The sequence below is a fragment of the Trichomycterus rosablanca genome, chromosome 11, assembly GCF_030014385.1.
Source record: "Trichomycterus rosablanca isolate fTriRos1 chromosome 11, fTriRos1.hap1, whole genome shotgun sequence".
NCBI lineage: Eukaryota > Metazoa > Chordata > Actinopteri > Siluriformes > Trichomycteridae > Trichomycterus > Trichomycterus rosablanca.
Genome location: NC_085998.1, coordinates 17,552,471 through 17,564,887, shown reverse-complemented (window position 1 = coordinate 17,564,887; position 12,417 = coordinate 17,552,471). Strand labels below are relative to the sequence as shown.

Genomic DNA, 12,417 nt, shown 5'->3' with positions numbered 1-12,417 from the left:
CTGGCGCCCCGTCCAGGGTGTTACTGTGTGCCTTGCGCTCACTAAAAAGCTGGGATAGGCTCCAGCACCCCCTGCGAGCCTAATTGGATAAGCGGTTAAGACAGTGAGTGAGTTTTTAAACCATTAAAAAGTGCCATTAATAAAAATGTGATGTAACACAATGGCAATTATGCATCTGTCCCAACTTTTGAAAAATGTGATACAGGCATTAAATTCTAAACATACAAAACTAAAAAATACAATTATTTAAAGAAAACACTAGAAATCGTTCTTTGTACTTTTCTCAGTTAAATAAAGGTTTACATATATTTTTTTTTAATCCCAGATTTTTGTATTTACTGCATTTTACAAAGTGTCCCAAATTTTCCAGAAATGGGGTTTGAACATTTGCCTTCTTACTCCCACCCTCACGTATGACTTATTAATATTCTGTTCTAAAAAATCTATCAATTTGAGGTACAAAAATAAGGTAGGATCTCAGTACTCTAAAGCAGGGGTGTCAAACTCATTTTCACCGAGGGCCACATCAGCATTATGGTGTCCCTCAAAGGGCAGATTGTAACGTATCCTGCTGTGATTGCGGTCTGTTGTTTTTCTTAGAGGCTGAATTTTGCATTTATATTGTCCTCCTTTACCACAGACACGGCCTCATAACACAGACGCACCGGTTTCCCTTCCTGAAGCACAAACTTGTATTCACTTTCATTACATTTTCTCCTTCTGCTTAATTTTCTTACTTATCTTCTTGTACATTTTGGGATTATGTGTAAATATTTCTTAACATCATCTACTGGTGGGATGTGTCACTTTGCAGGTCACAAAATCAGCCTGCATTTTGAGAGATGCAGTTAATGTAGGATTTTACAGTGTATTTTAAGACAATTGTTCTGCCCTCACTAATAGTTTATCCCCCTTTCTCAGCTAGACAGACCGACAGACAGACAGACAGACAGACAGACAGACAGACAGACAGACAGCCAGCTCTATTCAGAATACAGTTGGTTTTATTTGCTTCCCAGCTGTGTGATACACTGTGTGCACCAGGATGAGGTAAAACTACAAACAATAAAAACAATAAAGAACTTAATACAGTACAAGCACACAGCTGTAGTCAAGTGTTACATCTGGTACAATATGAGATTTAACCAAACGTAAAATAGCGCTAACAAGTTAGCATTTTGTGTAAAGATACTAATTGCTATAGTAACGGTAACAATTGTATTTAATTACAAGTAAATTTGTAACTAAAATGCTGTGATATACTCACTAAACATTTACAAACAACTGAGAATATAAACGCCACTACTTACAGACAATGCTTCTGTATTATATTGCAAGATAATTATTTATATTTATTATTATTGTTTACATTACTGACTACGCTACCCCGCGTTCTTTTGCCGTAAAAGTCACATGGCTTCTCAGCGAAGGTCAAAGTTAGTTGCCATGACTACGATGTAAACAGTTGCCGCTTTTAAAGGCACAGGTGTCCCGTTAAATTATAACCGCGTCTCTGTAACGACTCGAACCATCACGACAATCATACAGTCGTTTAAGCTCTCGCGGGCCACATAAAATGACGTGGCGGGCCGGATCTGGCACGCGGGCCTTGAGTTTGACACCCCTGCTCTAAAGCATCTGTAAAATATGATTTAATTATTAGTGACACCGTTGGCAGTAAGTCTGACACCACATGTAATCACTGGATGCAAAACAGAAATACAACCTGCCTGAGCAAGCAATTGAATGTGTGTTGCACCCTGGTATGAATTGCAGCCCTGCTTCTCTTTTGCACACCACTCTTAAGTCAAACCTGTGGGTAGTTTAGAGTAGCCAATTCACAATTTGCATGTTTTCAGGAGGTGGGAGGAAACCACTGCTGACACAGATAGAAGACCACAGGATTTTTCACACTACCTGCTGCAAAATATACACTGACACCTCGGTAGCTTCGCTTATATCTTTGGCAAATGCTGATCAATTTTCTAAATTAATTCCCTGTTGCATTCAGAATAAACGTGTTCAGATAGCTGTACAGTTCACACTACACAACTTGATCTCTTGTAATCGGGAGTCTTTTAAGTCGTTGAGGTTTTCACACTACACGGTCTATCACCAGGAAGAATCACAGACGAGTCTATCTGGTCTCCCAAACTACACTTAATCACGAAAACACACGCAAGAAGTAGCAAGGGGTTTAATGATACCATGTGCGGGATGGGTTTTTAGTTTGGAAGGATAGTGCCAGGAAGAAAAGTAAAGAATCTGGGTTAAGATTAAGATAGACCGGGTTTGGCTACGTGGCCAACAGGGACTGGATGTAAATAAATACATTTGCAATGCAGCATTGGTATTATGTAGAGATGCATGAGTACCGATACTGGTATCGGGTATTTGCCCGATACCGCGCTCATTAACTTGTACTCGTACTCGCAAACGAGGCTCCGATACTAAACATCCGATACCGTGTGCCTAGTGCACGTTGCTGCGTTATGCCTAGTTCACACTACACAATTTTTGCCCTGATTTTCGCTCAGTGGCTGGTCGGCGCTAGATTTGCCGGCTCGGGAGCAACTCGGCGTTCGCTCACCGATCACAACTCAGCTCTCGATCACTAAGTGTGAACTATCCAACAACTCGATCCGACCGGCTCACCGAGCGCTCGAGTTTTCTAGCACGTCAGATATCTGATCTGAGATGTGCGACTGGGAATGAGTGACATGTCAAACAGCCAGTGAGAACGCAGGATACGGCGTGAGGGGAAACGCAGGAGAGGAGTGTAAACAGGTGGGAGGTGGGACAGGGGAATAATATAGTTTATATCAGAATACACCGGCACACACACACGTTTTACAGTATTTCTGACCTGATCGTTCTCTACAAAACATAACAACCAAACACCAACATCGCAAAAATATTTATTAACCTCCAACTCACTATAGAACAATCCATGCTATTCGTGTTGCCAAATCCACTCAGATTCATTTATTTTTCCTCCTTGATTTCATCACGTCAGCGCACAAACACTTTGATCACTCGCTACTTGTTGACGTGCATTTTTGGACGTGGTATCATTAAACTTCTCACGTGTGTTTTTGTTTAAAAAAAAAAAAAAGGTATTCTAAATAGGTATCGGTAAGTACAAAAATACATGTACTTGTACTCGTACTCGGTTGGGAAAAAAATTGTATCGATGCATCCCTATTATTATGGCTTGGCGTGGACGATAAGGTCACAAATACTGTAAAGCTTGTGTGTGTCAATGTATTCTGAAACTATATTATGCCCCTGACTGACACATTTACAACTCCTTCCCCAGGTTTCCCCTCACTCTGTATCTTGCATTGTCACTGGCTCTAGCTCGACACTGCATTCTCTGCCAATTACACCCTGATTGGATAACTTTTCACAATAGAGGATTTTGAGTCTCCGACAGGTCCAGATATTTAGCATGCTAGATATTGTTTTTGAGCTGCTCTGATCGAGTCGTTGAGCAGTTCACACACAGTGATTGAGAGCCGACTTTCGAGCCCGAGCGAATGCCGACTTGCTTCCGAACTGCCACATCTAGCTGCAAACTGTTGGCAAACAAATATCAGGGCAAAAATTATGTAGTGTGAACTAGGCATTAGGTGTGTAGCTACAATATCTTGTGCAATGTTTTTCACCAACAATAATATTTTCATATTAACAAGGCATGACATCCTCAACATGTGAACAAAAAATGCCTATTTATGACCGAATTCAACATCGATTACCTGTTTTTCCAATTGCAAGTTACATTGTTAAGGTGAAAGAATATTAAAGATTGATCAACATTTGCAAGTTATGAGCAAAGGTACAGAAGTCGCATTTTTGAGTGTACATATGTATATACACTGATCAGCCATAACATTAAAACCACCTCCTAGTTTCTACACTCACTATCCATTTTATCAGCTCCACTTACCATATAGAAGCACTTTGTGGTTCTACAATTACTGACTGTAGTCCATCTGTTTCTCTGCATGCTTTGTTAGCCCCCTTTCACCCTGTTTTTCAATGGTCAGGACCCCCACAGGACCACCACAGAGCAGGTATTGTTTGGGTGGTGGATCATTCTCAGCGCTGCAGTGACACTGACATGGTGGTGGTGTGTTAGTGTGTGTTGTGCTGGTAGGAGTGGATAAAACACAGCAGCGCTGCTGGAGTTTTTAAATACCGTGTCCACTCACTGCCCACACTACTAGACACTCCTACCTAGTTGGTCCAACTTGTAGATGTAAAGTCAAAGACGATCGCTCATCTATTGCTGCTGTTTGAGTTGGTCATCTTCTAGACATCAGCTTCATCAGTGGTCACAAGACGCTGCCCATGGGGCGCTGTTGGCTGGATACTTTTGGTTGGTGGACTATTCTCAGTCCAGAAGTGACAGTGAGGTGTTTAAAAACTCCATCAGCATTGCTGTGTCTGATCCAGTCATACCAGCACAACACACACTATCACACCACCACCATGTCAGTGTCACCGCAGTGCTGAGAATGATCCACCACCCAAACAATACCTGCTCTGTAGTGGTCCTGTGGGGGTCCTGACCATTGAAAAACAGGGTGAAAGGGGGCTAACAAAGCATGCAGAGAAACAGATGGACTACAGTCAGTAATTGTAGAACTACAAAGTTCTTCTATATGGTAAGTGGAGCTGATAAAATGGACAGTGAGTGTAGAAACAAGGAGATGGTTTTAATGTTATGGCTGATCTGTGTATATTCTAGATCGAGTGCAACAAATCCTCACCCTAATCACCAAATGCAACCTGTCCACTGCCTCTCTCAACCTCCAAGTATTATTCAAATATTTCTCATTTTGTATGGCAAGAGTGCAAAAACAGCTCACACAGATGTAGTCAGACAAAGAACTAGAATAGAAAAAAAAATAACAACAGTCAAGTCAGAAGGCTAATTAAAATACATTAAGCACTTTTCTGACAGGCTTGTTTGAGAATTCCCTAAAGTAGGACCTTGGGTCCAGAGGTATTGCTTGCCTAAAATAAATTTAAATATTCAACCTAATCTCAAATAAAGTGATGCTAACACACTACTACTGGAGGATACACAGCCTTTGTATGGGAAGACAAACTACCTATCTAAGAACATGAACAGAATACATTTTACAATGGCTGCACTGCAGAACTTTAGGGAAATGGCTAGGTCAGCATTTTTACACACTTGAAGATATGAAAAATGTTTCAGGGGGAAAAAAAATCCTCAGAAATTAATGAGAAAATTTTCTGCCTTAAAAAACATGGATGTCACAGCCAAAGGTTCTGGACTTTGAGATAAAGACTGGAGCAGAACGAAGTGACCGAAAGCTAAAGAGCCAATTCTTGTTTCTGCTCTAACAAACAGCCTAAGCTGCTAAATGACCAAGTAAGTCAAATTGAAATTCATTCACTGTCTGTTTTACCACCACTTTATCCTGAGCAGGGTTGCGGTGGGTTTGATTCATCGAGCAGGAAACACCACAGACAGGTCACCAGTCCATCACAGGGCACGCAAACACACACACTCACACTTGGCCTTACATCATGTCTTGTTGGAGGAACCCAGAGCCTTCGGGGGAAAACCCATTCGGACACAGGAAGAACATGCAAACTCCACACAGAAAATAATCAAACCCAGGCCCTTATTGCTTTGAGGCAACAGTGTGCCACAAGGGGAAACATGCTACATTAAACCTGTGGCCATAATGACTACAGCAGAGCTGTAACGCTTTTCTTTAATTAGGAAAAAAAAATGTTTTTAAATCTCACACAGATGGACACAAACGTCATATTGGTTCATTATTTTTGCCATGTTGGCTTTAGATCACAGAAGGGCACTGTATGTAACCAGACAACAATGAAATATTTGTGAGCATCCTAAATAAGCTCAGTCTCTCTAAGTGAATCCCAGCAATCCCATGATTTAACAGAACTTATTTTGGTCACAATGTCACCTGACCTTCAGCCACATGTTTTTTGGTTTTTTTTTTTTAATGCATTTTCTCCCCATTTTCCTCCCAATTTAGTGCACTCAATTTTGTCTTCCGCTGCTGAGAGAGGAGAGGAGAGCACGTTGCTGTACACGCCTCTTCGTACACGTTGCTGTATACAGCCCTCCTCTTCTCGCCCTTGCATTCTGCACAGGCATCTCTTCTGCCAATCAGGGTCCTTACACAGCGTATTGAACAAAGTAATTTAAATAGTTTTCTATAGTATTTAGAAATCCCAACACTGCTGCACCTGACGAACTTATACACAAACACCATACACCCTTGTCTTCACCATGTTAGCAATACCATATAGTATATGGTCACCCAAACAATATACGATCAGTGTGGGTCTGATGGGGGTCTGTTTTGATTTATAGACAAGGTGGAGGGGGCTCACGAGTTGTAAAGTGCAACAGATGGGCTACAATTAGAAATTGTATACCGACAGTGCATTTATATGGTAGGTATAGCTCTTAAAATGCCTGATAAATGTACTTTCAAGACAAAAAAGTGCACAGTGGGTGTATAAAAACATTATTAAATACACACAGGTAATACAACTACAGCATCTCCAGCTAATGTTAATGTGTTAAACAGCAAAATGGTTTAAAAAGTCAACAGATTTCAATAAACTGATGTTTGCCAATGCATAAACAATGTGGCACTGTGAAACCTGAGGATTAATCACAGTCATCTTGTATAACCCCCATTAGCACAAATAAATCCAGGGAGGTGACTGGGTAATGAATGTGACTGCTCTAGGTACAATCTGCATGCTGATGTATCCCACAGCTGATTTAAATACCTTCTGAAAGCAGCAGCAATAATAACAACATATATTTGATAATCATGCTTATAGTGTATTAAAAATTATTGTTAAGCAGTTTTTTTTTATAAATCTGAATAAGGATTTTTGAATGAGAACACTGGACAAATAAAAATGACTCAGAAAATACATTCATGGCAAGATGCAGTTCTTCATTTACAGTTGCAATTGGATATATTCAGGCACCCAAAAATAAGGATTTTGGTCGATAACTTTTCTGCAGAGCTACATTTTTGTAGCTAGATAAATGTGGTGGTAATTTAGACCATCAGGACCTTTAGTTAATGCTGCCCTGTCACAATTACTTAACCCCTAAATAATGTCTTATCTTAAACCCTAATGCCTGTCTGTATGACCTAAATTTGGGTTACAACATGATTAAACCATTGGGAATGCAATAACAATAACTCAGAAATCTTCGTACTGCCACTGCCCTGTTATTAACACCTTGAACATTCATATTGGGAATACTGTCTGGAAGATCCAAACTTACAGCATAGCAGCAAACCTGCCTGACTGGGAAAAAGACTGAGCTTTTGTGTAGAGGCTCTAGCAATCTCATCAGGACAGTAAAGAAAAAAACTGTATTACTGCAAAAAAAAAAAAAAAAAAGAGATTCGGCCTATCAACCGGACGATTGTTGGTTCAAATGCAGAATCTGCTGCGCAGCCATGTCTGCTATGTTGCCACCCAGTCTGCTCCAGAGGCGCTGTACAGTGGCTGACCCTGCACTCAGACCCCAGCTTCCAAAACAAGCTGGGATATGAGGGGAAAAGAATTTAATTGTACTGTACATGTGTGTATGTATATATGACAAATAAAGGCTTTCTTCTTTTTCCTGGCAATTTTGACCATGTGACTGGCAGAAATATAGGCGACTGCATTTTGAGGAGGAATGTTCTGCGTTCTGTTCTGTGGTGAAATTGAACCTTGGTAATAATTGGACTTTCTAGCAAGACAATAATCCCAAGTCCACCAAAGCTTGGTTAAGTAATCATTCCTGGAATATCCTGGCGTGACTCTCTCAGTCTTTTAAAGATTTTAAGATTAAAATACCATAGAAATCTTTGGTGGGCTTTTAAAAAATGGTTGCATCACAAAGCAATTAAACTTTAATGAACTGAAAGCTTTTGCATGAGAAAAAGAAGAAGAAGATTTCACACGAGAGGTGTCAGAAGCTTGGTAGCACTTACTGAAATCGCTTATTAGTGGTTATTAAGGAAAAACAATGTTCCACCAAGTACTGAGAACTGGAGGTTGAATAAAAGTGCACATAGACATTGGTCAAGAGAACTATTTTTCAGTGAAACTCAAAATAGCTTGAATGTATCAATAAATGATTTCTCTGTTTACTGACTCTCTATAACTTCTTGTTATAAATTTTCATTCTATTAATTTCACTTAATTCACATCACCATGATACTATTTACGATAAGGAGGATGAACATTTCCAATTCCAACTGTATATAGACCACTGAAGTCGTGCGTCATTCTGTAGTCCTTGTTATGGCCATATTTGGAAACCCGGGTCTAAGTCAGATTTCCTATAAGAAAAATGAATGGGGTTTTCAAAAAATCTTCTTTAACGCATCCTGTGCTAAATAAACATTCAGAACCCTACACACATTTTTCTCCTGTACATCACTGGATCCTCTGAACTACGAGGTTTTTAAAGAATCGTAACACTAATAATGCTACACGAAAGCTAATGCTACTGCGCATTACTGAACTACACCAATCGAATTGACTGAAAGAGCAGCCCGCTTTTGTTGAGTACAACCAAAGGCGTAACACCCAACCATCCTTGCTTTCTACTTTAATGTAGCTAGCTACTAAAAATATAAACTAAAACTTGTGAATATTACCCCACTGTTACACTGGTGAATCGCGCTGCTTCGTGCTGTTATTTAAGAGGCTTATAAAAGAAAAAAAAAGAAAAAATTAAGAGGCTTCCAGTCTAGTGACATCAATTCAGTGCGCAGTAGCATTAGCTTACATGTAGCAATATTCATATTTTGACTCTTTAACGAGTGTTATGTAATTCAGAGGATCCAGTGATAAGACAGAAGAATCTCTTCAGGATACAGGATGCGAGATTTGCAATTTTGGAAATTTCCATTCATTTTTCCCATTCAAAATTTTTCTTAGACCCGGGTTACCAAATATGGGCATAACAGCATGGCGTGGACTACAATATGACGACACGACTTCAGTGGTCTATTGTAAATGTGAAGCTATCTGCGATATAAATTACTGCTGTATTCACACCCAGTGTAATATAAGAAAAGTTAACTAAATTTAATGGTGGCTTTTGATTTATCATGCACAGATAATAAAATGTAAACATATAACAGTACCCTCATCTGTACACCAAGTTCTTTATGTTCTCAGACAGTTTCCAAAATTATACTAAACATATGAACACCTTGCCCCAATGCCTTTACCGTTCTTTTGATGTTTAGATGTATGGCTATGCTGTTTTAGCAACAACTACTATGTTCCTAGCACAAATGTTATGACAGAGAAATTAAATACATTAAGCTGCAGGGTGACAGGACATTTTTACAAAGTTTATATCAAGTTCCAGAAAGTTGTTAAAATAAAACAAGGGCAGCAGTGGCTTAGTGGTTGAGGAACTGTACTATTAATTGAAGAGGCGCTGGTTCAAGCCACTCCATTGCCAAGATGCCACTGATTCCACCTGCCACTTTGATTCTTTGTACGGTATGGATTTTTCATATACTGCCATACCATAGCACAGTTACTACAACAGCTGTAGGCTTCAATAGGACACAAATCATATAATATTGTTCGCCGCTAAAAGCTCTATGAAGCGCTGTGCAGATTAGATACAGCTCACTTGTTAACCAGGTTGCGTTAGTATAACAGTGTTAACAGATGAGAGAGGAATCAGCAAAGAAATGGTTCTGACACAGATTAAAACTCTATATACTGTACGGTTTGTCGGGGCACGATTGTACCAACAACATCTAAGCAAGCTGGAAGCGTAGATATATAAAGTGGTCCATTTTTCTACAACAGAAATGTGATCAAGTTTTACAATCAGTGAAGTCATACCTCAGTATAACTATCACTGTGCACTTTATCAGTGGTGACGGGGAGACTGCAAATGTTTTATTTGTTAAAGGGAGGGATAACGATAATTGTATAATACATAAATACTATATTAATAAACATATACTGTATATTGCACCTGTTTCACATGTACTGTTTCCATCATATATGGTGTCATTTTGTGGGGCCGAGCAAACCTTAGTACTCAAAACCTTCATTATATACATGGTGAAATGAAAATGTTTTATATTCTATTTACTTATGACAGTCAAATCTGCCACAGACAAGTCCCAGTCATACAAAAAAAATAAACATACCGTGATATACTGTGAAAGCATTCGAATCTTAAAAAAAATACTGTGATACAAATTTTTGGTTATACCACCGAGCCCTAACAACAACAATACAAATGACATAGTCTATTTATTGTTTGGAATTTATCTCCTGGTCATTAGCACACTACACAGAACAATATAAAGAGCTTACTTTTCACATTTTTCCCATCACTTCATTTTCATCACCTGCGTTATCCTGGTCAGGGTAGTGGCAAGTCCAGCTTTACTAGGAAACACAGGAATACCCTAGACAGGGCACCAACCCATCACAGGGCTTGGGCAATTTATGTTCTACACTGTTTTAACAACCCCATACAGCAGGCTTCAGTACACATGATCCCTGGTCAAGCAGGTAACCAGATTTAGAACAGGTACTTAAGTACAGTACTGGTGACTGGGAAATGGGAACACATTACCACTACAGTACACATTTTTGTGGTATTTAAACAGTTGTAACCTAGTGGTTAATGAAAAGGTTGCTGGTTCAAGCCCCACCACTGCCAAGTTGCCACTGTTGGGCCCTTAAAGCAAGGCCCTCAACCCTTAATTGCTTAGACAATATACTGTGACAATACTGCAATACTGTTTTGGATAAAAGCGTCTGCTAAACGCCTAAAATATAAATGTAAACACGTACAGTACTAGTGCATACTGTGCAATGGAAACTGGCCAATTGAAGACCACTGGTTTAAAGTAGTACACTTGGTAAAATAGCCCAAGGGGTAAAAAGTGAGGTTTAAAAAAAATGAAACAATGAACATATGTACACTAAAAGAGAAAAGTTTTTAACTATTGAGTTAAAATGTTGCCACTGTTCGTGTTCTGTTCTACTGTCTGGGTGCAGCGGTTAGGGCGGCTGGCTTCGAGCGGCTTTCATGTGAAAGGAAGGCGTGACTGTCATGTTTATCATTTACTGTTTATCATCATTTGAAATTTTAGTCAAAATCTACATTTACTGTCAAACCCAAAAAACAGAGCAAAACCAACAAACGCAAACAATGTTGGGATGTTACTGGTAATAGTTTCCCTATTTGTAGTCAAGTTAACGTTAACCACAGAACAGCTGACTTAGTTCAAAGTCAACAAAAGCAAAGTGCTGAAGCAAGAAGTACTCAGCTACATGTCCAGCTCACCTCCTTTCTGTCCTGTAGGCATTCCAGTACCGCTAGGTTATTATTCCAGGTGTGTTTGGGACACAGCCGGATAATGTCCTCCCGGCAGGCCTCCTCCTCCGCGAGCTTCCAGGCGGCCACCCGCTTCCCCTGAGACACCGCAAACGCCGCCACAGCACCCGCGACATTCGGCGAATTCTGAACCCCCAACTTTAGCTGTCGGTTAATGGGCACCACCGGAGGATGAGGGTTTCCGTTAGCTTGCTGTTTCAACCCCTGTACTGGAAACACAGAGCAACAGTGGGACATGAGCAGCAGGATAAACCCAACACGTCTACACGCCGCCATCTTCGGCTACAGCTAAAGCGCAGCTGCGGGTGCGCACCAGTTTAAAAGCGCCTCCAGATCGTCACTGTGTTCCAAACGGCGTCTAGCTTAATATGTAGTGCACTAGAAAGGGTACGCGAGTTCATTCTTTCTAGATCAGCGTGTAAGGCACCTATGAAGAGTCCATGTAGGTATTTGTAATTCGTGCAGCTTTTCTGCTAGCTGCTTGTATTCAGCTACCAGCCGTGTGATAAGGCGACCCACGGAGGAACTTAAGTTTTACACTGTATATGAACAAATGTTTATAAATCATTAAGCGGTCATGACTCTTTAAAAATGTATTTATTCACATTAAGATGCTGCTCGTGTATATTCCAGGGTACGTCGGCGGACATAAATTCTTTAAAATTAATCTTACAGAGTGACAAGCAGCTTTGGTTTTGTTTAATAGCAGAAAAGGTTATTCAAGAGCTTTAAAATATGCGTTTTTCTCTTAAAACATGTAAGAAAATTAAACTGAACAAAAATGTATAAACTAAAACAGGAGAAACACCTATTTAATTTAATTAATGTGCTCCCAGTACATATTTCCACTTCAAATATACAATGTGTCTTTTGTCCATGTAAAAGAATTTATAAGACATTCATAAGCAACCAATATTAAATTGGTGTAAGGTAATCTGCTTGGGGGAAAAGTATCCAGACACTACAAGTTAGTAACATAGTACTTT

At 39.8% G+C, this 12,417-nt stretch overlaps 1 protein-coding gene across 1 annotated transcript in view; it reads right to left on the bottom strand.

Moving 5' to 3' along the window:
- Positions 1-11,673, bottom strand: part of glg1b (golgi glycoprotein 1b) — a 59,149-nt gene extending 47,476 nt beyond the window's left edge. Inside the window, exon 1 of the mRNA XM_063005223.1 lies at positions 11,381-11,673. Within this exon, the coding sequence (XP_062861293.1) occupies positions 11,381-11,668 (288 nt within the window). The 5' untranslated portion in view covers positions 11,669-11,673. The remainder of the gene's footprint in view (positions 1-11,380) is intronic.
- Between the last annotated feature and the right edge of the window lie 744 nt (positions 11,674-12,417).